Here is a 26,849-nt window from a genome sequence, read left to right on the forward strand (position 1 = left end):
TGATCAATTATGCCTAAGGAAGTCTCCTCAAATACCCAAAGGACAGGGTTCAGAGAGCTTCTGGATTGCTGAACAGGTGGAGATCCATGGAGAGAGAGGATATGGAAACTGCACACCGGACCCACATACCTTACACTACGTACCTCTTCATCTAGCTGTTCTTCTGTATCCTTTGTAAAAAACCAATAAACCAAAGTACATGTTTCTCTGAGTTCTGCGAGCTGCTCTAGCAAACTGAGTAGGGAGTTGCAGGGGCCTCCAATTTATAGCCAGCAGGTCAGAAGCACAGGCGATCATTTGGACTCAGGCTTGGCATTACAAGTGGGGTGAGGCAAGGGGGCACAGTCTGTGGGACTAAGTCCCAAACCAGGGATCTCTGATTCAGGGAGAAAGTGTCAAAACAGAATTGAGTTCATTGCTTGGCAGTACTGGTAGGCACACCCTGGAAGCCTTTATAGGCTCTCGGGCCATACAGAGACTGAGATTCCCGACAATTTTCCCAACAAAGTGAGGGAAAGTCCATTTTCAATGGCAAAATAAAACCTTAGCAATCCTACAGAGTTCACCCGATAGATTTTATTTTGGGAAATATTACTGATCTGTGAACTCCCTAAATCTGAAACCATGTGGTAGGTATGTACTTGCAAAGCCAACAGTGGCTGCCTTGGGAGTCGGTTCTCACGAATGTAAGACGTACTCATTTGCCAATTTGGCCTTCCAGATGCAAAGCCTTACCTTCTTAGATGTGTCTAAATAACACAACCAGCTCTTTTTAGCTTAGGCGACCTTTATGGACCCACCTACCGCCTGGTAGATTCATCCATAAGAGCCACTTGGTTCCTACGGTGCAGGCCACCCCTTAATCTTTGCCTGTTTTACTCATGGGCATCTTTCGCCTAAATGAATTCCTAGGTTTGTCTGTCTCCTCCCTGACAATCCCAAAGCTTACAGATTATTTTAACCTTTCAAATTAAAATTAAGCTCTTAGAATATTCAATGAAAAAAAATATGGAGTCAGTCTTCTACTTATTCATCTGATATATATTTTTTGAGCATCCACTAGGGGCCAAGGTCTCTAGATATAGCGGTGAGCATTCAGACAAAACTTCTGTCCTCATGGAGCTTATGCGATGGTGGTGGTGACTAGGGAAGGCGGCAGAGGTGTGTGTGTGTGTGTGTGTGTGTGTAAGAATAGACAGTATAGAATAGACGCAGTAAACAGGTAAATTCTATAGATGTCATAAGGCATTAAATGCTATATAAAGAAAATGCTGAGAGTAAGAGTGTTGGAGAAGGGACCACAATTTTAAGGAAGGTGGAAGAGTTAGAAGAAATGATACCTTTCCTTCAGCAGGTCAGTAATACTTGGCTCAGGAACCAAATGAGATACATTTTGCATCCCTAGGACCTAGGACATAGCAGGACTTAAAACAGTTGCTGGAAAAAATGCCCATACTTTGTATTTTGCCAAAGCAATGCTATTTATAATAAAGGGATAGGTTTATCAGACAGCCAATCAGGAAACAGATATAGTATCTGGTATCAACAAAACAGCATACCTTAAAAGCAAACCCTTAGAATTCTATCTCACAGTTCCCAAAACAATAATCCTACAACTCTGGCCCCACTAGAATTCTGTGGACACAAGCTCTCCAGGATAATCAGGACCAACCTTCCAATATTCCTGTCACTGCAAAATAAAAATGTCCTTTGATCACCTTCAAGTGGTAAATATGCTACCTCTTCCTTTAGACCAATAGAAGAAAGAGAAATGTAGCATGGGAAAAGGTGGTAAGGGTTGGCAATCTCAAAAGCTCTTAGGGATAGGGAGAAGACGTAAATGAAACAGGTTATAAAGTACAACCACCTTATTTAGGCTAAGATATTAATCACTGCAGCTCTTCCTCCCATCGAAGTCACAGGACAGTCATGCTTCCTTGCCTCACTTAAGAATCAATCTTTGTTTTCTTTCTCTTTCTTTGTTTTTCTTTCTTTCTTTCTTTTTTTCCTTCCTTCCTTTCCTCTTCTCTTTTTTTCTTTCTTTCTTTTCCTTCCTTTTTTTTCTTTCTTCTCTCTCCTTTCCTTTTCTTTCTCTCCTTCTCTTCTTTCTTCTTTTTTTAAGTAATCTCTCCGCCTAATGTGGGGCTTGAACTCAAGACCCTGAAATCAAGAGTTGCATGCTCTACTGACTGAGCCAGCCAGGCAGGCGCCCTAAGAATTTTTTTTCTTAAAGGCTTGTTACTTCAGTGGCTCTCTGAGTATGTGCACGTCAGCTGATGAGTGTACAATATAATGTCACTACAAATCCTCAGGCTTTCTCTGCAGTTTTTCCTCCCTGTTGTGGCAGTCACACCGACATTGACATTCAATCATACACAGTCATTCATTTACTGAATAATATTAATGGATGCCTATATGTGCCTGAAGGATTTCAAGTGCTGGGAATACAAAGGCAAACAAGGACAAAGCCGTTGCCCTCAGGGAGCCTATATTCAAGTGGAGTTAGACAACAAACAGATAAACACAGAATACAGTGTCAGTTCGGAATGAAGCAAGTCCTAGATAGAAAATGATGGAGGTTTGTATGCAGGTGTACAGGCCGTTTTAGAGAAGGCAGTTGTGGTTAAGCAGTCTCTAGGATGGCCCTAAGGATCCTCACCTCCTGATAGTGGTCACCCCTTGTATAATCCCCCCTTCAGTGTGGGCTGGACTTCATTAACTCACTTCCAACAAACAGAATAGGGCAGAAATGAATGACAGATGTCACTTCTGAGATTAAGGTATAAAAAGACTGTGGCTTCCTTCTTGAGTTCTCTACTTCCTGGATCACTTGCTCTGGGGGAAGCTAGATCCGATGGCAGGAGGCAGTCCCAAGTGAGTGAGCTTGGGAGCAATCATCCACAAGAGGACTGCAGCCCAGATGACACGTTGATTGCATCCTGTGAGTCAGATTTTTCCAGCTAAGCTCCAACCAGATTCCTGACCCACAGAAACTGTAAGAAATGTTTTTTTTGTTTGTTTGTTTGTTTTCAGCACTAAGTTCTAGGACATTTTGTTATACAGTAATGGATAAGTAATACAGTGGTCAAGGATGTTTCCCTGAGTAAATGACCTTGAAAAGAGACAGGCCATGTGAAGATTTAGGGGAGGAGAGTCTAGGGAAGTATAGGACAGGTGCCAAGGCTCTGAAAGGGGCACCAGCTAGGCAGATATGAAAGAACTGAGAAGGCCACTGGGGCAGATGGTCACAGGTGATGATGTGGGAAGACAGAGACCAGCTGGTACAAGCCAGCTTTGAGGTCTCCCACGGATAATGAGACAGAACCAATACTATGAAAGCCACTATTCTAATCACCACTAATTGGCTTAAGCAATAATCAATATAATAGTGATAGATAATATTTGAGTATTTACACTAGGAATTGTGCTAAGTGCTTTATTTCACTCATTCTTCACAATAACCCTATAAAGCTGGTATTTTATAGATAAGGAAACTGAGGGTCAGAACTGTTAAGACACTGTCTTGTATTTACAAGTTAGAAAGTGGTAGAGCCAAGATTTAAACCAGTCCCTATCCTTCACTTCTATACAGTACTATCTTGAAAGAGAGGCCCCAGAAAGAAAGCCACTTTCACCCTTGAAAAAGGAAAAAAGGAAAACTCCAAACCCTCAACTGTTGTTTAAGCCACTGGTGCAGGCTCCATCTGCTACATGCTCTAGGAGTTTGATTTTCTTGTGGAATCCTTCTAATAGCATTGGTTGAGGCATCACCTACAATGTTGAGGTTTGACCCAAGTCAGCATGGTAACCTTAGAAAAACACACAGGCAGCTCCTCTTTTTGATATATATTTAATGTCTTGTGTAACAAATATTGGAATCTACTGAGGATTAGTATTATTAGATATGATACCAATATATTCTATTGCATGCAGTTTTATGCTTAGCCTGGCTTCCTGTCAATATTTGGATACGCAGCACCCAAACAGGTGGCCATCTGCTCTAGTACTTGCTTTCCCTCCTGCTTAACCTTTGTCTTGAAGCTTAGGAAAGATTATGAATGTTCCATCTTAATTTCTTCGTGAAAAGAGGAGAAACACAATCAATTTCTCTTTGATTTTTACCTATACTCTATAAGTAGGAATGCTATTTTAAAATATCATTCTTGAAAGCAATGGATGTAGCAGACTGATAACCTTTCATACAGGGGTCCACAAATTTGTATTTGTCCTAGGCTAGGGGAAACAAAAATAACAGAGGAGTTTTGCTTTCCAGTTTTCACTTGGAAGAAATATGAATGAAACCAGCCTGTTTGACACAATTCATATTATAATAACATTAATAACATTAAGAACGTACTCAATCGGCCAGATACTGTTCTATGAACTTTGAAAATATTATCCAAATTAATAGTTATAGTATCTCTATCTGACCAGTATTACTGTTATCTCAATTCTACAGATTAGGAAGCCTAGGCACAAAGAGGTCAAACAGCTTGTCCAAGGTCACATAGCTAAAAACTCTACAGCCAATACCAAGACCCAGGTAGTGTGATTCCAACACCACAACCTCTTAACTCATATGCTGAAGTATTCAGGATCCCAAGCACATCAATTTCTGCTCCCAAGATAGACTTTTCTTAAAACAACAACAACAACAACAAAAAAACAAAAAAAAGGAAAAAGAAAAAAGGGCCCATAAAAATCAACTTCCCTATGTATATTAGCCAACCTAAAACTATTACAATATCCTACTGTCCCAGTAACTTCGTATTTTTCCTATATTCTTTACCATATATTACAAATGCATATACAGATTAAAGAATGCACCCTCCTTACATCACACTTGGACTGTTAGAAATGTCGCCCAATGCACTGCTGTCTTACCAAGTTTCCTTCCACTTATCCATTCTGCACCGGCAAGGGATTAAAAAAAAAAAAAATTAAAAACCTTGGGGCATTCCATGGCTCAGGAATCTTTACTGGCTCCTTTACATTGGGAAAGAGAAAACGATTTATCCTGGAATACTCTATTTATTTTACAAGTCTGCCAACTTTAATACTCAGTGAGTTGCTGGAAGGCTGACTACACCCATCTTATTTGCTCTCTACAGTGCCTAGGACAGTGGCTGGCAGAGTAGGTGCTCATGGAACAGTCCTTGTTTCACAAGCATCTCTCACCCATCCTGGTGAGATATATATAACATATTTATTAACAAATGCATATACAGATTAAAGATAAATGATGTAATTTTAGGCACAGATTAAGAACTACACACACACAAACACATACACACAGTGCTGAAAGTTTATTCCTTTAAAACGGTTTGTAATTTTGCTTTTTCATTGTTGAATAATCTGTTTTTAGAAAATTCCGAGTATAGTCTCCCATGTCCTTGGTCTCTTTTAGTTGCTCAAATGTCACCTTCTCTGAAAGGCCTTCCCTAACTACTCAATGTCTCACCCTTCCTATCACCATCCCTCTTTTACTTCCCATTTATACCACCACCTTAGATCCCATCATGTATTTATGTATTTCATATATCTGCTATTAGAAAATAAACTGCTTGTGGGCCAGTTTGTTCTCGGGTATATTCCTACTACCTAAACAGTGCTTGCAGTACTATTTACGGAATGAGTGTGAATGAATGAAATGTTCCCTTTGAGGAGAGCAACTTGGTTGAGGGCGGACAGTAGCAAGATCAAGATCCAGCTCAGTGTCCCGACCCTCAACCTTCCCACTTGCAGCCCTGGATTCCCAGCCTTGTTAAAGATGTGAATTCTGACATGGGTGAGGGAAGGAGAGGAGGGCGGCTGCATGCATGGACACCCAGAAGCAAGGACAGGTTGGGGAGGAGAGGAGATGGTAAATCCTGCCATACTGGTTTTGGTTGTGAGGGAGTGGTAGAAAAACAAAGATGTAAAAGAAAAGGATATGGGACCATTTTCAATGCTTCCTTTACCTTTCCTCCTACACAGACTCTGTCTCCAAGTATTGTAATTCTCATTTAGCAGTTTCTGTGTATCTCCACTCCTACACTTGCATCCTCCTTACATCACACCTGGACTGTTAGAAATGTCGCCCAATGCACTGCCGTCTTAACAGTTTCCTTCCACTTACCCATTCTGCACTGGCAAGGGATTAAAAAAAAATTAAAAAAAAATTAAAAACCTTGGGGCATTCCCTAGCTCAGAAATCTTTACTGGCTTCTTTACATTGGGAAAGAGAAAGTGATTTATCCTGGAATACTCTTTTTATTTTACAAGTCTGCCAACTTTAATACTCAGTGAGTTGCTGAAAGGCAGACTATGCCCATCTTATTTGCTCTCTACAGTGCCTAGGACAGTGGCTGGCAGAGTAGGTGCTCATGGAACAGTCCTTGTTTCACAAGCATCTCTCACCCATCCTGGTCTGTGTTTAGCATGATACTTACTCAACACTGTATGTTAGGGCACTTTATCATAAATACAATTTGTTTTCTTTGTCATGTGTATACCTGTTGTCTGCCCTCTCTCCAAAACTGTGTAAGGCTTTTTATGACAGTCCAATATTATACTGTTATCTCTTCCACTTCTTAGGGCTAGTGCCCCTACTAGGATCACATTTGCTGTACAGAGATCCAATAATCTAGGTACGGAAGGAAGTCATTAAAAAAAACTGCAGACCACACAGTAATTGTACCAAGACAGTTTATAAAGTTTCAAAAAGAGAAGGAAAAAAAAAACAAAACCAAAAACCCCAAGAATCTGAGGACAAAAGGGCTGGGCTTCGGGTCTTTGTCAGTACTTGAAAGCAGACTGGTGGATTTGGGCCTACTTCCTAGGAGCCCAGTCTGAGGGATGTTACAGAGATGGTCTCCGACTTTAAGTTATGCTAACTGAAAAGATGACTCTTTTCTAGTGATCTGGGGACTATCTACAATCTCAATGCTTTGAGGAGACAAAAAGGGTGGGGAATGGTGTGCCACAGAACTTGATATGCTTTATTTCTTGAAATGCAAGACAATCTTTGATCAGAATGGTACTAAATGGTCTACTTTTTATGTAGACTTTTTTTTTAAAATCACTACAGATACTTTGTAGACACCTGTGTTATACCAACTAATTAGAGCACTTACATGTTATAGCTATATGCAATTTATAAATAATTAGTTTGTAAAGTGCTCTGAAAATAGAAAGTGCTGCGCAAGTACTCAAATTAGTATATATTAAAAGCCTTTGGTATGTAATCATTTTATTTAATGATTGGCTCTTTAAAAGGCATAGTGCTTTATAGCTGAGCAAGATTCCTGATTTTAAATCATTAATATTAGTTTATTTAGAGTGAAAAGCTATTAGAGAGCAAATCGGAGGTACTGATCAAGTTATTTTTTCACAGTTTATATAAATACATTTGACTCCTACTTATGTCCCTCATCCTTTTACAGAGCAATTCAGTCTTCCTCAGGTTCTGCAGACTTTATGCAGGCTCCCCCCCACTCACACCTGGCTCTTGGGTTATCCTGCCTGTCCTGCCCTCAGTTTTTTCCTTTCCCCCTCTGCCTTCTGAAGTTGTTCTGTCTGAACCTGTGAGTTTATGGCCACCCTAAACAGAACCGAGCCAGCAAGCCACATTATCAGTGATGAGAAATCCTCTTAAGAGCAATGAAGCCATGAGCTGGGGAGGCAGTCACCGATGGGTGCGTTTCCCACACGTACTGCTGGTAATTACTTCAGTCTACTATCATCATCCTATGTCCACTAATTAAGCTTCGCTTTCATCTCCTGAAGGTCTTGGTTTAGAGGTATTAAACTTCATTTAAATAATCCTGCTTACCATCCCCACAGGAATATTCAGAGGCAAAATTTTAGATGAGGCAGGGGCACCTGAGTGGCTCAGCGGGTTAAGGCCTCTGCCTTCAGCTCAGGTCATGATCCCAGGGTCCTGAGATCGAGCCCCATATTGGGCTCTCTGCTCAGCGGGGAGCCTGCTTCCTCCTCTCTGTCTCTGCCTGCCTCTTTGCCTACTTGTCTGTCAAAAGAGTAAATAAAATCTTAAAAAAAAATTTTTTTAGATGAGGCAAAGAAATTTTTGATCCTTTCCCACCTATCCCCTTAGGTCTTCCTTACATCTTCAAGTGAGAACTTCCTTGCAATGACCCTGGCTTTCCAGAATCTTTCAAATCAGTCTAGAATACTCCCTACCCTAGGACTATGACTTTGACCTTCCCTCTTCCCTGCTCCCACTAACATTTAGCTCTCCAGTGTATTTTCTTTTTCTTTCTTTTTTTAAAAAATATTTTATTTATTTATTTGACAGAGAGATCACAAGTAGGCAGAGTCAGGCAGAGAGAGAGGGGGCAGCAGGCTCCCTCCTAAGCAGAGAGCCTGATGCGGGGCTCGATCCCAGGACCCTGAGATCATGACCTGAGCCGAAGGCAGAGACTTTAACCCACTGAGCCACCCAGGTGCCCCTCCAGTGTATTTTCTTGATTGGAAAACCCAAACTAAGCCCCTTTTCTATACAATGAGTGCTAATGTTTAGCCTTCTCAGAAGGCTAAACTAACATGTCCAGTGTCCAACAACCTCCTTGTTAATGCCAATCACCACTTTTCTGTCCTGTGTCTCATTCAACATTTTTTCCCTCTCTGAAAGCACTGGCTTTTCCACAAGTCTCCTCACTGGTTGCTACTTTCATACCCAGCCTTTAATGCTGAGCTTGCCCAGGGCTTGGTCTTGGGCCAACTTCTTTTATCACACTCATTTTTATGAATTTACATCATCCTGATGGCAAGAACTCACAAAGTTTCTCTGTAGCTTAGATGTTTTTCATGGCCTCCAACTCACATATTCACTGTCTACCACATTCAGAATGGAACTTTTGAGTCCAGTTCCCTTTTCAAACACTTTTCAACTTATTTTTCCCCTTAAGCTTCCCATTGCAGTACTTTGACCCCAAACCTAAGTGGGAATCACATTTCCCCATCTTCCACATCCAGTTCCTGAGGTCTGCCAATTCTGTACAAATTCAGTTCTGAAATATATTTCAAATCAACCTTCTTTTGCCCATCACTAGCTTGCTGCCCTTCCAGGCTTATGACACTCTTACAGTTCTATCATCCCTCCACTGCACTGTCCTGCCCTCAGTTTTTTCCTTTCCCCCTCTGCCTTCTGGGTATCAGGTATCAGGTATTCAGGTATCATTACCATTGTACTTAAAATCCAAACCCCTTGCCACCCCAACTCTTCTTCCCACCGAATCCATAGCCTATGCCCTTCTTGCTTACCATGCTACAGATAAGCAAATCTCTCAGTATCTTTAAATCCTCAGACTACCAGTTTTCTGCCTCAAGACCTTTGCACAGCTAGTCCACCAAAACACGTTCTTTTTGCAGTTAGCTCCTTCTCTTCCTGTAATCTTTTGAAGAGCATCCCTGACTTCCATACCAAAAGGTGATTCACCTTTCATGTTTTCTATCTTGATCCTATATTTGTTTTCACAGACTTCCAAGTTAAAAAAAAAAAAAATTCATTCCTATTATAATGTATCCTCCAGGAGAAGGTCTGTGTCTCATCCAATACTGTTCCATCCCAGGGCCTGGTATATACCAGGTGCTCAATAAATACAGAAATGTATTTATCCGAAGAAGCTGAGTGTAGAAATCTAGGTTCTAGGCCAGACTGGTAGAAAGAGGTCTGAATGGAGTGAATAAAAGGTTACATGCCTTAACAACTGACATGGATTTAGCTAGTATTTTCTAATTGTCTACTACCTATCAGGCACCATGCTGCAAGTCAGTATAGTGGACAGACAATATAAGCACTAACAATGGCATAGTGAATCCAAGACCAGGAAACGCAAGAGTAAAATGAAATCACATACAAGTGCCCAAACTGGGGTGGGAGTCTGACCTAGGAGTTCTTACCTACCCTAGGGCATAGCAGAGTAAGGGTGTTCCAGGAATATGGAACAGCAAAAACAAAGGCCCCAGAGCACAGAGTGCTGGGGGTGCGATGCTCAGGTTCAGAGGCTGACAAGAGATTTAGGGTGAATTAAGAGTCAAGTTGGGGTAGAACAGATATGAGACAAGGTTGATGAGATTAACAGGGCAGTTCAGAGGTGGTTCACTAATATTTTAAGTTAAAAAAAAAATCATTTTCCCAACATGGAAATTTCCTTCTCCCCATCCTTATTGGAACTCTGAGCTATACTTAGATACCCACGTAAGGACTGAAGATGTTACCTGGTCATGCCAGTTTTCTCTTTTATAATATAAACTCTTGACCTACTTAGGTCCTTTCTGGCAAAATACTTTGTTAGTATCCTGAAATTAAAGCAGTAAACTGGCATCTATCCTATAATATGCTACCACAAAGATGGAGCTAGATCCTACCTAACTCTACTGTGAAACAAGAATTCTCACAAGTTTTTCAAGTTATTCCCCACCCTTGCCCAACCTACCAAGTCAGAGCAAAAGATGCAATTCTCTCATGATTTACTGAAAATAATCTAGCAAGAAGCTAAGTCCTCCTCCCACTTCCACCTTTCTTTCTTTCGTTCTTTTTTAAACTAACCACAGCCTATCTAGAGCCATGCTCTACTGCATCTCTCCCTCTCCCCCAATCACAGCCATGAATGCATATTCTTTCGAATTCCCTTGATCAAAGCCCTTGTCTAGGCCTCTAATTTTCTTCTAGCTTTCTTACTTTCACTTTTGGCTTAATGGAAAAAAAAAAAAAAAAACACACCAAAAACCAAAAAAAAACAAACAAAAAACCCCTGGCACAGTCAATCTTCCAGATGAAGCAACAGAAACCACTCAAATTAGTGTAAATAAAAGAGGGAATTTATTAGATGAGTACAGAGGTTCTTGCGGGGATTCCAACAGCTGTAATGGGTCATAGCTAGAAGCATGCCTTTCTGAAGGACAGATCGCGTTGTGATCGCAAACTTCTACTTCTGGGTTTTGCAAGATCACGAAGAGAATATCCTAGAGGATGTCCTCCCCGTATAGTGCATAAGAGACTAGAATGTGGATTCATTTCTGCTTGCTTTTTGATCCTTATATTCCTTTATGCTGGCCTCAAACTTGTCCAGCACATGTTGGCAGACATTCATGAGCTCATTCAAGCCTCTCTGAAATGGCTCAACAGCTGGAAGAGCACCTCGAGTCTGAATGCGTAAATTAATTTTGCTCTCTGAAGGATGGGTTGTAGTGTAACCACAAAATTCCACTTCCGGGTTCTTCATGATCATGTAACGGAGAGAATTTCCTAGGGTATGGTCCTCCTCGTGCAATACAAATGTCACACAGTGTCTATCTGTTCCAGCTGCCTGGACCATTTCCAGGGCTGTCTTCCTCTCGCCTTCAGCCATTGAGGTCTTCAATCCAGATATTTTTCTACACACATATTTTTTATAAAAATGAGATCATACTGAATATGGTTTTGTAACTAGCTTTTTTTAAAATTTACTGTATCACAATTGCAACAAATCACTCTATTGCACTCCAATTACATAGAATTATTTATTTGTATTAGCCCCTTATTTTCCTGCCTTTACAGACTATCAATAAATATTTAATTATTGCCTCCAGTTTCGACCTACTCCATCTGACCGTCCACATGGCCACAAGGGCACAAACATAAATGTCTGCTAAAATATTCTTTTGGCAGAATCACAGGAAAGGGACAGAACTGGGATAGGGTGGGCTCTGCTAAAGAATGAAAGGGTATTTAAAGGTATACAAAAACACAGATCTTCTTAAAAACTGGGGCTGCACATCATCACCGTGCAGGCCCCACTATGGTTTCCATTTGCAGGAGATAAACTAGAATGGAAATTCTGCAAAGTGTCAATCAAGCAGGAGGGAGAAAGAGCTGAGCGCACGGAGGAGTGGCTTTATTAGCAGTCTACACAGTAAGTTGGGCCACAGGTACAGGGGCTTAGGCCTGACGGAACGCACCAATACCAGCACTCGGCGAACGGAGGCCTGGTGCGTGGCCTTAGGTTAGTTTTATTTACTCCTGCTGTTCTAATTCGGGTGGGCGGTTTAGGGACTTAACTCCGGCCTCATAACTTGTGCTCCCTCCAGGACACCTAGTTGTACCGAGGCGCCTCTACTCAAACACATCCGTATGTCCTCCCCTCCCATCCCAGGCGGGGCCCCCTCTTCCCGCTCAGGCGCCCACTTCTCTCTCCTGTCCTTCCAGCCGGGCCGGGCCGTGGAGGCTGGGGCCCCGATCGGCCACCTGCCCCCTCGGCCACCCGCTCCCGACGCAAGGCGCGGCCTGCTCCTCCCGCCCGCCCCCACCGCCCACCCGCCTCCACGGCCGTTACCTCTCCAGCTCCTGGTCCTCTTCCATCGCGGGGACGGCTTCCGGGATCCTCAGGTGGTGCTGGCGGATCGGAGGCGCTAACCCATACCGTGAAACGTGCAGGCGAAGCAGGAAGGAAGGAACAACAGACGGAAGGAGCCGAGGACGGAAGGAGGGAGGAGGAGCCACAGCGGCGCTGCGAGGCCCAGCCGCTGGGCGGGGCGTGTACGTTCCGCCGGGAGGCCCCGCCCACAGGCCAGGCTCCAGGCGTGAGGAGGGCGGTGGCCAGGCTGGACTTGCTCACCTGGAGCTCCCGGAGCCAGTCCGTCCGCTGAGCTAGCGGGGACAGATGGGGTCGGTCTCCCGTCCCACCTTAAGGCCGAGACCCGCCTATGGGCGTTTGGGTTCAGCCCTTGGCACCTCCGGCCAGGTGATGGCGAAGGGGGCGGGGCCTTACCTGCCGCCCCCAAATCACCTTTCTTCTCAGGGAGGAATCGGGCCTCTTTCAGACAAGCTTCTTGACCCTTCGGGCACTGTGTTACTCCCTAGAGGGACCCCCAAGCCTGGCAGGGGTGGGTGGTGGTAGTCAGGGGATGACAGGTTTCAACTATAGTTGATCAATACACCTTGATGAATTTCACAACAGAAAAGGTTTAATTTCAGATTGTGTTTGTCATCCGGGATCTTGTAGCTGCACACCTCAAATGGGTCAAAGTAAGCCTTCGTTTTTATCTTCGTAGGGAGGAGCGAGAGTTTGGAAGTAAAGTGCTCTTCTGCCTCCTGTCCCCCCCCCCCCCCCGTCCTTTCTCTCCTAGAATCTTTTCTACACCTGTAATACGTACGTCCTCCCTTGCTCTGGACTTCCTTTGCCTTCTACCTTTTCGGCTTAAACCTCTTCACCTGCGGAGCCTCCCTCTCACCTTTGTTCCCAGGTGCCCCTGTCCCCCGCCTCGGCAACCTTTCACCACCCGGACTCGCACCCCGCCCTCCTTTTTCCTTCCTACACTTCCTCTCTCCGTCCCCCCAGGTGTTCTTCACTAAAACCCTCCTTCATCCTTCCTCAATCTCCTACCCCGCTCGTCCTTCACAGCCCGATCAGTCCGCGTCCCTCGCACCTTACCCCAGAATCCCCTCGCCCCAGCACACCTTTATTTCGGCTTTCCTGCGCCACCTGTTCTCTTATCCCCACCCGATTCTCCTAGATGTGCACTGCCTCCCCCAGCTGTTCCACGCTCCTCGCGGCGGTCCGCCGTCAGCGGTGAGCGCAGATCCACTTCTTGAGCGTGTCTTCGGCGGGGGGAATCAGGCGGGCTGCAGGGACAGCCGAGACCGGGTGGGGGAGGGCCGGCGGCGAGGGGCGGAGTGGGCTCACTCTAACCCGGGAGTGACGGCCGCGGCCTGGCCCGCCCCCTGAGCTCTCGGATAGGTGGAGCCGCTCTCTGGCCCGCCTCCTTCCCGCCCTGTGCTGCCGCCGGTTGGCCCAGGTGCGTGTCGGGCTGGGCGGCTTGGCCCCGGCGCTCGCCCCCGGGAAGGCAGCAGGGGCGGTTGAGAAGTGAAGTCTTGGCCAGAGTTTGCTTCTTGCCAGGAAATCCACGGTGGTGGCAGCGGCTGCGGCGGTTCCCGGCGGAGCGGAGGCCTGCCGGCTCCCCGCTCCCTCAGCGGGCCGCGGAGAGCGGACCTGGCGCTGGGCTGCGGCGCCGCGAGCCGGTGCGCGCCCCGGGCGGCCGCGCTTTCCCAGTGAGTAACTTTGTCCTGCCCGCCTGGCCCCGCGCCCTGTCGCGGATCCCGAGCAGCCGCCTCAGGTGCGGGCGTCGGCGGGGTGTGGGGCAGCGCCGCGCCGAGGGAGGCGGCCGACGTCCGCGGCTCTGCTCCTCCCTCGCCCGGGCTGTGGGGGAACGTAGACCCGGACCCGCTGTGGGGCGGGCTGCGCTGGTGCGGGGAGGGAGGGACGGGCTGTCCTGAACGGGGTGCCCGCCGCCGGCCAGGCGCCTGGGAGAGGCGGGAGGCCCCCGGCTGTTACCATTTGGTGGTTCCGGCCACTGTGTTGCTGCCCTTTGCGTCGTTCGCTTTTTCCAGGAGGGGAGAGGTGGGGATGAGTTTCTTATTTCCTGTGTGTGTGTGTTGCAAACGAGAGGGGCACTAGCTGCCTTACATCGGATCTTGTTCTCCAGGAAAGGAAGAGGGAGATACCCACCGTCCCAGCCTGTTGCCTCTGAATTCTCACCTTTCCCTGGAGGCTGGAGGGAAGGGAGAGCTCACGTCTTCAAGGGGGTGATTCGAAAATATGAATCTCGATTTGGAAGCAGTTGCACACAAAGCACCATCCAGGAAAGACCTCAGTCGCTTCCAAAGCTTTATGCCATACGTTTCAGACAAGGACTTCTGACATAGGTAGTGTTTCTTCTGATGTTACAGTTTGCAGTTCAGGTCGGGAATCAAGACGTTCTTCTCTATGAGGAGTTACAGTACACGGAGGCTTGGGCTCTTTAAATCACAGAAACCAGAAACGAAGTTGAGTGTAAAGCAGTGGCAGGAGGAGACAGTTGCGAGCTCTGGTTTATAGGAACTGCCTTCACTTTAAGAATTTCACGTTCTTGCACCAGTAATACTTATTTGTCAATTGGCTTTCCTCCCAGGACAGATTTTTTTTTATTTTTTTATTTTTTCCTTGAGTAGAGTGTGACACAGCGCTGATGAAGTTGGATCTCAGTAGATCAATTTTATTTTCTCTGACAGATTTGATTCCCATCTCCACAACCCTTTAGAAAATGGACTTTGATCTAGTATCCTTTTTGGCCCGTCAGAGCTTTGTTGGGCCATGAAAAACAAAGTTTTGCCTTTTTAGCTTGTCCAAGTCTCACATGTGAGTTTTCCCAGAGGAGTAAAATGTAGGCCAAATCAGAACCAAAGTACAATAACACTACTTTTAATTTGGCCCACTTGTGTGTTAACATTACTTATTCTGTATCTTGTTTCTCTCTTCTTCTCATCAAGTTAGAAAATTTTCATTATTTATTTATTCAGCATGCACTAGAGGGCCTACTGCCTGCTGTGTGCCAGACATGGATGGCCAGGATCAGTTCTTTCCCTACCGGTGATCACAGTCTTACTTGGAAACTGATCCATACCTGTTCCATTAGCTACCTAAAAGTAATTTGAATAAAGTGCTGTGGGGACTTAGAAAAGGGAGCATTTCTGCCTGGAATTTGCTAGGGAGGATCTCAGTTAGGCACTTCAGACGGCTGTGGAATTTTCGCAGTACATTCTGGGCAAAGAGACTAACAAGTAGGGTGTTGCATTATGAGATCCACATGTAGTTACTCTGGCTGAGGGGCGCATTGTTTGGGGTTGGAATAGCACTCAGGCGTTTGTGTATTATTCATTTCAGAGCACTTAGCCTTGATTACAATAGGCACTCATATACTTGTTGAACTGACTTGAACAGGAACATGGAGGATTTTGTGTGCCAAATGAAGAAATTTGGACTTTATCTACTTATGATGCAAAGCTGCTAATTTTATTTTTTAAAAAGATTTCATTAATTTATTTTAGAGAAGGAGAGGGTGGGGGAGGCAGGTGGGGAAGGGGGAGAGAGAGGATCCCAAACCCACCTGAAGCAGAACAGGGAGACTTGCACTGGGCTATATTGCATGACTCTGAGATCATGACCTGAGCCAAAACCAAGAGCCAGATGCTCAACTGACTGTGCCACCGAGGTACCCCCAAAGCTCCTAACTTTAAATAGAATGTAATGGGGCACCCTGGGTGGCTCAGTTGGTTAAGCATCAGACTCGGTTTCTGCTCAGGGTCCTGGGATGGAGCCCAGAGGCAGGATCTGTGCTCAGTGGGGAGTCTGCTTGAGGATTCTCTCTCCCTTTGCAAACCCTCTCCCAGCTTGCTCATGTGAGCGCTCTCTCTCTCTTTCTCAGATAAATGAATATTTAAAAAAAAGAATAGTGCTTGGCATATAGTGAGGACTTGCTAGATGCTAGTTGTTACTCTGTGAAGGCAGGGGAGGTAGAGCTGATGTGGCATTGAGGAAGTATATTTGGTTAGACTAGGTAAGTGACTAGCTATGATTAATGAGAGGATGATTTCCTAAGTTTTTTGACTTAAGGCGTTGGAGTGTACTGGTTAAACTGGCTGTGAAGTCAGTACAAAAGTTGAATTCCATTGCTTACCTGTAGAGTTACCATCCTGAACTTTGGTTTCCTAATATTTAGGAAATGATCATAGTACCTGTCCAGTAGGGTTTGAGGATCAAATGAAATTACGCATAAAATGCCCTTGGCAGAGTACGTAGCATGTTACAAGTACTCGGTAAATATTAGTTGTTCCTTTAGTGATGATGACATTAATGAGCTAGTAGAATGTTGTAAGATATGGAAAGGAGTGGTTAAAAGCAACTGAAGGTAGAAATGGGGAAGAGAAGATAATTAGTTTTGGACCAATCCAGTGAAGTGCTAATGAACAGTGGAGACTTCTGTGATGAAGATGTTGGATAGATGTGCTGGGCAGGAGCTAGGAAAGAATGGAAAAGAGAAAATAAAGACTTTGCATAAAGCCTTTGTAGGTGTGGTTAGCTTTTTTTTTCTTCTTAAGATTTTATTTATTTATTTGAGAGAGAGAGTGAGAGAGAAAGAGAGATCTCATGCACGCACAAGCAGGGGAACTGACGGGCCCAGGGAGAAGAGGGAGCCAGATGTGGGACTCTATCCCAGGTCCCTGGGTCATGACCCAAGCCAAAGGCAGACATTTAACCAACTGAGCCATTTAACCACATGCCCCTGTGGTTAGCTTTTTGGAAGATTAGAGGAAAGGGGAGGCAAAGGAGAGGTTTATAATATAGTAGTGGTAGGAGTGTTCATGTTGAGTATTAGACATTTCTCCTTAAAATGCATTTTGGCCACCATCAGAGGGGAGCTCCGGGTTCATAATTTGGTTGGCTCTGTGCCCATCTCCCCCTCCTTTTTTTTTTTCTTTCTGATTGCCCCCAAAATTAAATTATTTTTTATTATGCAGTGCCATTTAACTTATCCATGCTTATGGGGTTAAAATTCACTCCAGGCCCGCCTTTCTGTATCAAAATCCAACAAGGTTTCTAGAAGAAACAAAGGTCTTGGGCGCCTGGATGGCTCAGTGGGTTAAGCCTCTGCCTTCAGCTCAGGTCATGATCTCAGGGTCCTGGGATCGAGTTCCGCATCGGGCTCTCTGCTCTGCAGGGAGCCTGCTTCCTCCTCTCTCTCTCTCTCTGCCTACTTGTGATCTCTATCAAATAAATAAATAAAATCTTAAAAACAACAAAGGTCTTATTTTGAAGGTTCCACTCAGGAAGCAGTGTTGGTTGAAAAAAAAAGATACATGTATGTATATATGTGTGTGTGAAATATATATGATTTGACATGCAAGATATATGTACATATATATACAAATGTGTGTATATATATACACACATGTATATGTGTGTGTGTGTGTACACAAATCTTGCATGTCGAATTATGGTTGTAGAAGACTCAGCCAGACCTAAAATGACCCTGTTATGGGGCCTGGGGGATTTACAAAGAAAATCCCTTTTAGTTTTCCTCTCCTATGACTCTTCCTCAGAAAGTACAAAACAGTAGAAAAATCTGTGGTTATGCAAGTTTTGGGTTGGTTGGAGTTAAAAGAAGTGGGTATTTTGTGTATTAGTCTAATGAAAATTTGAGGGAAATGTCTTAAAAAGCAAGTGCTCTGATACACACATCATGATAAGAAATTGTCATCTGATTAGTACGCTTTTAAAGAGGCAGGTATCTTAGGATCTGTTCTTTAAAATGTATGCTTCAGGTGAGCAGGGATCATAGCAGTTTTGCTCACTGAACAATCCCCAAGTGCTTAGAATCAGAAATAGTAATGTATGCATGCATGAATGAAATGGATCTCTTGGCTTTGATCTGTCTTGGCTCACAGATTTCTCTGAATTTTTGAAATAATCATTAGTCATAGGGAAAACAAAAGAGAATTGAGCCAGCAAGGAAGCTTAAAGCACTTCATGTACCCACAGGAAGATATAGTGACTGTAATAGAATTTATGCCTCTTGTAATTCAGTGACTGTAGTACCTATTGCTATAATTATTTACATGATACCCTCCTTTTTCACATTTTCCTTTGATAGTTGTGAGGGGTGTGGTAGGGAGGGACAGACTTACGTAGGGTTCAGAGTTGAACAGACAATAGCTGTGTCATAACTTTGTCCTCTCTTGGTTATTAGCAAAACTCTGGAAGTCTTGCTTGATTAGAAAAGCTGAAAAATTATTAGAAGTCTTTTGGGCAGAGAGGGTTTAAGCATAGCTTACACCTTTATCTTTCCAGCCTTGAGGTTTAGTACTATGACTTCTGACAATCAGAATCCCTTAGGAAAGAAATTATTTGGGGGAAAAATTATTTTTTCTCAAAACTCGACTGGATATGAGTAATAGAAAAAAATGCAGGAAATAGGCAATGGGCAAGTAAAACTATATACAATATACACACAAGTATATATGTACATATATGTGTATATAACATATACACATATATGTAAATATGCTGTAAACAATCATGTGCCACTTAAAAAGCATACCACTTCCATATGTAAAACAAATGAGGTTTTAATTTTTTCTCTTTATTGAAAGAGTAATCTTAGATTTCTTTTAAATAAAATTTAAATTTTATTTAATTGCCCTAAAGTGTATAGTAGGAGCCATTGTAAAAAATGTTTATAACCAAGTTATGAGGACCTATATCTGTTGCAAAAATAAGGTATACCTGGTCATAACAAAAAATTCGTTATGTAGATAAAAGTAAAATAAGTCTGGGAAATATTTATACCCTTTCCTCTACCTGCCCATTCCCCCCTCCCAAATTAAGAGTTTGGCCAACCGGGACGCCTGGGTGGCTCGGTTAAGCAGCTGCCTTCGGCTCAGGTCATGATCCCAGCGTTCTGGGATCGAGTCCCACATCGGGCTCCTTGCTCCGCAGGGAGCCTGCTTCTCCCTCTGCCACTCTGTCTGCCTGTGCTCACTCTCTCTCTCTCTCTCTCTGACAAATAAATAAATAAAATCTTTAAAAAAAAGAAAAAAGAGTTTGGCTAACAATCTAAAAAATTAATGCATCATTCAGAATTCTTAATACTGTTCAATCAAACTACATAAATATTGAACAAATAAATTGGAGTCCTTCACTTATACCTTAAGTCACTATTGTGACCATTGCCACTTTTGTTCCACATGATTTTAATGTTTGAACTTTGACTTTGAGTTGTATTCATGTAAGCGTACTTTCTGTGATCAACACTGGGCTCTATGGCCCACGAAAGAGTGTTCTTGCCTTTGTTCAGCTTAAAATCTTAAAAAGCATTCAGTCAAGGAGTTAGTTATTCTAAGCGGGGTGACTAATGCCTTTCACTTCTAGTACCTTTGCTCACCTCCAGTGATCTTCACTTCCAGTATATTTTAACATTCCTCCAATTTTTTTACACCAGAAATCCTAAATTTATATATCTAGTTCTCTGAACACAGCTTCCTATCCTGTCCTTCCCACTTTCTCACACCCACGCGTTCTATTACAGTGCCCTTCCTCTTGACAGAGACAGCTTGCCGATCTCTTAATTCCGCCCCACCTCCCCTTCCCTGTTGTATTAACATCTGTTGGCCTGGAGGTCTTCTTCCCTCTCCAGTTTGGAAGCCATTGTTAAGCACCTGGAGTATGCTTTCACTGGCCCCTCTGCCTCTCTTGAACTTACTTTTGTGCTTTGTCTGCCAGGTAATGTCCCTGTGCTGATTAACTCTGCTTTCCAGATAATGTCCCTGTGCTGATTAACTCTGCTTTCTCTTCCAAAGTTGCTTTGGTAACACCAAGGAAAGGCCATATCCACAGAGCGGGTAATCGTCTCTCAAACAACCCCTCCCTCCCATTTCCCCCAGTCAGTTTTGTTTATTTGGCACCTCCTGAGTGCTGACACTGAGCTAGGAACACTGGGGTATCCTCATGGAGCTTACATTCCCCGGGAGATAGACATTGATCAAGTAATAGCCCACACTAGAGTAACAAAGTCCACTGGAAAAATAGTACAGGATTATGTTGTCCAATACTGTAGTCACACATGTGGCTATTGAAAAGAGGCTATTCTTTTTTGTTTGTTTGTTTGTTTTAAAGATCTTATCTGTTTATTTGAGAGAGAGAGAATGCATACAGCGAGTGAAGGGAGGGGCAGAAGGAGAGGGAGAGGGAATCTCAAGCAGCCACCATGCTGAGCAGGAAGCCCTACTCAGGGCTGGATGGAGGCTCGACTTGGGGCTCAATCCCATGACCCTGAGACCATGACCTGAGCTGAAACCAGGAGTCAGACACTTCATTGACTGAGCCACCCAACTGCCCAGAAATGAGGCTAGTTTGAATTGAGATGTGCTCTAAGTGTGAAGTATACACCAGATTCTGAAGATTTAGTATCAGTATAAGGTAAAATATCTCAATAATTTTTATATTTGTTTACATGTTGAAATAAGATGATAAATTCTGGGTATATTGGGTTAAATAGAATATTAAAAAATATCTCATTCACTTTTTTTTTTTTTAATGTGGCTTTAAGAACATTTAAGATGACCTATGTGATGCAGATGAACTAGGTAGCACTGGTGAAGGGAACTAGTCTCTTGGGCAGCTAACTGTGTCCCTGAAACCTTCCCTGAGGAAGTTGTCTTTGAACAGATACCTGGCTAAGTAGGTGTTACACAGGTAAACTCTCCTCAAAAGAAAAAGTCGGGGCGGGGTGGGGGGGCGCCTGGGTGGCACTGTCTATTAAGCATCTGCCTTCCGCTCGGGTCATGATCCCAGGGCCCCCGTTAGGCTCCCTGCTCGGCAGGGGGTCTGCTTCTCCCTCTTCCCCTGCCTGCCGCCTGCCACTTGCTCCCCCTGCTTGTGTGCTGTCTCTCTGTCAAATAAATAAACTCTTTTTTTTTTTTTTAAATATGGCCCTTTGAAGGAGGGTGAGAAGATGGATGAGGGAGCTGGGAGAGAGAGGCCTGAGATGAAGCCAGGGAGGAAGGCAGGGACAGATCATAGAGGCCTTACTGGCATTGTATAAGGAACTTGGTCTTCATCACTCATGGGTTATTGCAGACCTTCACCACGAACAAACCCTTTTGTCCAAGCCCCTACCGTCTGTTAAGTATTCTGGCCACTTAAAGATGATCTGGTTTGATTTCTCAGATTTCTGTCCCTGCCTTTCCCCGCTTGTAAGTTTCAGATCCGTGGAAGGCTAGCTTTTCCACACAGTGCTCTTGATCCCCATCTTTCAAAGTCTCTCTCAGGAAAGGCTTTTGTTAGTTAACTCCCATCTGTGTTTAATCTCTTTCCCTCGGCTGACTTTTCTGTACCAGCCTAAATATGCTCCAGTCTTAAACCTTTAAAACAAAGCTCCACTGACTCCACTTTCCCCTCTAGTTATTCTTCTTACAGAGTAACACAATAGTTTTTTAGTTTAACACTATATTTTATTTAAAGCAATATATTAAAAATGGATTAACATGTAACATGTAGTCAACATAAAAGTAAGGTATTTGACATTTTTTTCTTATTAAGTATTTGGAATCTGGTTATATTTTACATTTAGAGTGTATCTCGATGCAGACACTAAATATTCAGTGGTTAAAGTAAAAAGAACCTTATCAGAATAACTTAAAAATATTTTACACTGCTTCAATTTTTATTGTGGTAAAAAATATATAACATAAAATTTATCATCTTAACCATTTTGAAGAGTGCAGTTGAGTAGTGTTAAGTGTATTCATATTGTACAACATATGTCCAGAACTTTTTCATCTTGCAGAACAAAGACTATACCCACTAAATAAAGCTCCTGTTTCCCCCTTCCCTTAGGGCCTGGTTTCTATGGATTTGATTACTTCACATACCTCCTATAAGGAGAATCATGCAACATTTGTCTTTTTGTAACTGGTTTATTTCACTAGTATAATGACCTGAATGTTCATCCATGTTATACTATGTGACAGGATTTCTTCCTTTTTAAGGCTCAATAATATTCCATCGTATGTATTTCCACATTTGCTTATTCCTTCATCTTTTGATGGGCATTTGGGTTGCCTCTACCTCTTGGCTGTTAGAAATAGTGCTGCAATGAACATGGATGTGCAAATATCTTTTTGACACCTTATTTTTAATTTTTTTGGATTCTAGTTTTTTAAATACCAAAAGTGGGATTGCTGGATCAGATGGCCATTCTGTTTTTAATTTCTTTAGAACCCATATACTGTTTTCTGTAGAGGCTGCACCATTTTACCATCTCCCCAGTGGTATATAAGGGTTCCAATTTCTCCACATCCTCACCAACACTTGTTATTCTGTTTTTTTGATTATAGCTTTTGATTGCAGCCATCCTAATGGATATGATATGAGAACTCATTATGCTTTTGATTTGCATTTCTCTGATGATTAGTAATGTGGAGCACCTTATTATGTTTGTTGGCCATTTGTAGATCATCTTTGGAGAAATATCTATTTAAGTCCTGGCCCATTTTTTTTGTTGCTATTTGATTTTTTTTTTGTTGATTAGTAAAAGTTCTTTATATGTTCTAGTTATTCACCATTTATCAGGTATATTTTTTGCAGATATTTCACCTGTTTTTTCACTTCTTTGTGTCTTTTGATGTGATATATGTGATTGTGTGTTCTGTTGTCTATTTTTGATGCTTATAATTTGGGTATTGTATTCAAGAAATCCTTGCCAAAAACAAACAAAATCCTCGCCAAATCCATTGTCATGAAGCTTACCCCTTGTTTCCTTCTAGAAGTTTTATAGTTTCAGTTCTTTAATCTAAGTCAGTGTTTGAATATGGTATAAGGTAAGGGTCCAAACACAATATTTTGAACATATTTCTGAGACTTTGCTTTTGGAAATAAGAGGAAAAGGTCTGAAATATATGAATAGTTTTAATTTAGGGGGACTGATGACAGTAATTAGCTAGGACACAGTTCTCAAATGGTACTTACTAATATATTCTGTGTGAGTTTCTCTGTTCTTTTTGTTTCTTATAATTGTGAGACACCGATATGGAAACAATCAGTAGTCTAGGGCTAGCTCAAGCTAAAACATAAAATGATTGGGAAGAAGCCAAGTATCAGAGTGCAGGTGATTGCATTCTGTGCCTCTTTATTACAAATAGGTAATGCATGTGGTCAGTTGCTGAGCATACCTTTTAAATCTATTCTGTCAGGGCCATTTAATAAGAATTCAAAAGTATCTATAGCAATTAGATCTCATGAAATATTTATTAACCTCATTAATTTCTCTAATTTTAGGCTTTGTGCATTCATTATAGATGAGATACAGTAATTGAGACTTGAACAGACTAATTTCAGAGTTTGTTAAAAAATTAAAAATAATTTTTCTAGGTTTTGACCTTTTCTTTTTCCTGGTATATTGAGTACATTTGTTAACACATTTGAATGATTTTTCTACCTTTGAAAGACATATAATAACATTAAGAAAGCCTTCAAGATTTATTCTCTGAGTCTGGATTTTTTAAAATAGTATGGTACCTATTTACAGAAAGGACTAAAGATTTTAGTAAATCCATTTTGTAGGATACAGAAGGATGATAAAATCTATTAAACATCAAAATTAACTTTCAACTAATGTATATGGTGTTAGTTTTTTATTGTAAAAGGTTTTTGTGTTATGAAGTTGTTTGGTATGATTTTAGTCTTTCTTTTTTTTTTTTTTTTTTTAAAGATTTTTATTTATTTATTTGACAGAGAGAAACACAGCAAGAGATGGAACAGAAGCAGGGGGAGTGAGAGGGAGAAGGAGGCTTCCCACTGAGCAGAGAGCCTGATTCGGGGCTCAATGCAGGGCTTAATCCCAGGACTCTAGGATCATGACCTGAGCTTAAGACAGACACTTAACACCTGAGCTACCCAGGCGCCCCTGATTTTAGTCTTTCTAAATGTGACAGTGTGACTGAATTTTCTCTATGCGTAGTTTGGGTTCATCAGAGGCATAATAAATCAAACTTAGTGCTGGAAAAAGCAAAGTAGATTATTAAGTAGTTCTTAAAATGTTTATTCATAGTACACCATTCCTTATGTCTCCATAAAAAAAATTACTCTTTTGGTTATTTGAAAACAGTTCTGTTAATAAAAAAAAGAAGAAATTACTCTTGAAGTATACTGGGGTTTATGAAAGGAAATCTTTCTGGAAGATAAAGCTTAATGTTCTTAAAAATAATATTTCTAATTCATTTTTAAAATAGTAATATTTCTTTTTTAAAGAATATTTTTCTATCTGATAACTCCTGGGAAGCAAATGGTATTTCTGTTTGATTTGCCTTGTTGCATACATTATCAAGAACATTGGGGTATAAGAGTACATTAGTTTCCTTTTTTCTTCTAACACTATATTTTTTTTTTATTATAGGAATGCTAGGTGTAGAAATTTTAGGAAATACTAAATTATGCAAAGAAAATAGAAAATGGTTAATAATGCCACCAGTTAAAATTCTTTTAAAATCATTTATTCAAATATTTGAATATCTGCTCTGTACTTGTGTACCATTCTAGATATTTGGGATATGAAAGTGAATCATAAAAGTTCTTGTTCTCAGAAATTGAGATGAATCAGGTAATTGTTTTATCATAATTACTATATTTTGATACAAATATGATATTTAAATAGTAAAACTTAGGCATAGAATCTCATGGCAAGGTGTTAGTGTAATTATTATCTTACATTATAGGTAAAGAGTAGTCTCCAGTGAAAAATAATAGCATATTTGTGATTGTGCCAGGCCTGAGATAGTTAAGTAATGATTAAGTATTGGGCCGCTCCCCAACACTGACTATTTATTGAATGCCTGTTATGTGCCAGGCACTATTCTAGATGGCAGCAATATAGCAAAAAAACAAGACAGGGGGATCCCTGTTCCTAAGGAGTTTACATGCTGTGGGGGCTGGGAAGAGAGAGAAACAGTGAACAGGTAAGCAGATTAATGTAAAGGATAATGACATGCCTGGAATAAAATAAGATGATAAGGTCAGATCTTAATAGTCTGTTACACTGGTGACTGAAATCTACAGCTGGTCTTCACATTGCCTTTCAGCCATTAGTTTGTCTTCCTCACCAGGAAAACTTTTAATCAGTACTGCCACAGAGAAACAAATAGTGGCATCTCTGGTTCCTGCCCTTTGCCTTATCCTTTCCTGGAGATTTCGTCCTCAGTGAAATTGCTAAACAGCAAAAGTAGGAAGGAATTGAGAGGAGAAGCAAGGCATCTGGCAAATCATTTCTCAGATAATGTCTTTTTTCATGAAGCTGAGAGTTTGTTGAGTTTGTACCTGTCAGTATCTCAGCGGAAATTACTATTCGTATGTTCTGAGTCAACAAAAACAAACCCTGCCAGTTATTAGGAGGAAACAAGCGCAAATGATTTTATCAATCCTTACAGAATTTGCAGCTTTATTGTCAAGTTTCTCATATCTCTTCAAAAAACTATTATCTGTGTCACCTTATAAGAGCTCTTGATTTGTAACTTAGCTGATTAAACATCTTTACAATTGATGTCTAGGACTTTTGTGCCCTGCTTTCTTTGGTACATAAGACTTTGGAGTGTGACTCATGACTCATCAGTTGACGTTGTGGTGCATTTTTAGAAACAAAGAATGCAACAGCAGATTTCCCTTAAGCAGCAGGAGTGGAAGTGAATACAAGAAAATTCAGATGCGCCTATCTTTGTGGGTGTTATTATAGTTGTATGTTATCTTGATTCTTGGAAGTGTGTTACAACACTGGACATTTCAATGAGTTTGAATAGAATAGGTATAAACTGTGTATGTGTCTTGCAACAGAATTCTTACATTTTTCTTACATTTTTATTTTATTTTATTATTCTTACATTTCTTCCATTTTTACGGTATGCACTCACTTTGCAGATAATACAATACTTAATATTTAGGCTTGTGTTTTACTTATTTTTGAAACGAGACAATGAGGAAAAAGCATCTTGGGCACACCAGTTCATTTTTAGTACTCCATAATATTGTTATTTCTGATGACAATGTCTTGTTGGCTTACTTTGCTTTTTAATTTTAGCCGTGTCTAATCATAGCCAAGCTGACTATGTTCTACTTTATTTCCTTTAGTACATGCTCCTGCCATGGTATACTTCAATACACTTTAAAGTCAGTCTGTACAGGGGCGCCTGGTGGGCTCAGTTGGAAGAGCATGTGACTCTTGGGTTAGTTTGAGCTGTACACCGGTGTAGAGATCACTTAAAAATAAATAAACAAACTTAAAAAAAAAAGTCAATCTGCACAAATAGATATTTTATGAAAAACAAGCCTCACTCCCATTCCCATGTCCCAGTCACAGTTCCTTCAGAGTTGACTACTGTTGGTTTTTGGTATATCCCTCTAGACATATTTTGTGCATATAATAAACTCGTGTGTATTTGTATGGACAGATGTTTTAAAACACATACTGTTCTTGGAGTACCTTCGTGACTTAGTCTGTTATGTCTG

At 41.9% G+C, this 26,849-nt stretch overlaps 3 protein-coding genes across 4 annotated transcripts in view; 1 reads left to right on the plus strand and 2 right to left on the minus strand.

The window, feature by feature from the left end:
• Window positions 1-12,451, minus strand: part of LOC308339447 (protein POLR1D-like) — a 45,585-nt gene extending 33,134 nt beyond the window's left edge. The window contains exon 1 of the mRNA XM_080798114.1: window positions 12,318-12,451. Coding sequence (XP_080654240.1) covers window positions 12,318-12,343 — 26 coding nt within the window. The 5' untranslated portion in view covers window positions 12,344-12,451. The remainder of the gene's footprint in view (window positions 1-12,317) is intronic.
• Window positions 10,803-12,451, minus strand: LOC308339448 (DNA-directed RNA polymerases I and III subunit RPAC2). Its single transcript, XM_080798115.1, has 2 exons — window positions 12,318-12,451; window positions 10,803-11,379 (listed from the first exon to the last, which is right to left on the minus strand). The coding sequence occupies exons 1-2, from the start codon at window positions 12,341-12,343 to the stop codon at window positions 11,004-11,006; spliced, it is 402 nt and encodes a 133-aa protein (XP_080654241.1). The 5' UTR covers window positions 12,344-12,451; the 3' UTR covers window positions 10,803-11,003.
• Window positions 12,452-13,817: 1,366 nt separating this feature from the next.
• LNX2 (ligand of numb-protein X 2) overlaps window positions 13,818-26,849 on the plus strand; it is an 80,635-nt gene continuing 67,603 nt past the window's right edge. For both annotated transcript variants that reach the window (XM_080798416.1, XM_080798415.1), the window contains exon 1: window positions 13,818-14,032. The gene's annotated coding sequence lies outside the window, so the exon portion shown is untranslated. The remainder of the gene's footprint in view (window positions 14,033-26,849) is intronic.

The sequence above is a fragment of the Martes martes genome, assembly GCF_963455335.1.
Source record: "Martes martes genome assembly, chromosome: 3".
NCBI lineage: Eukaryota > Metazoa > Chordata > Mammalia > Carnivora > Mustelidae > Martes > Martes martes.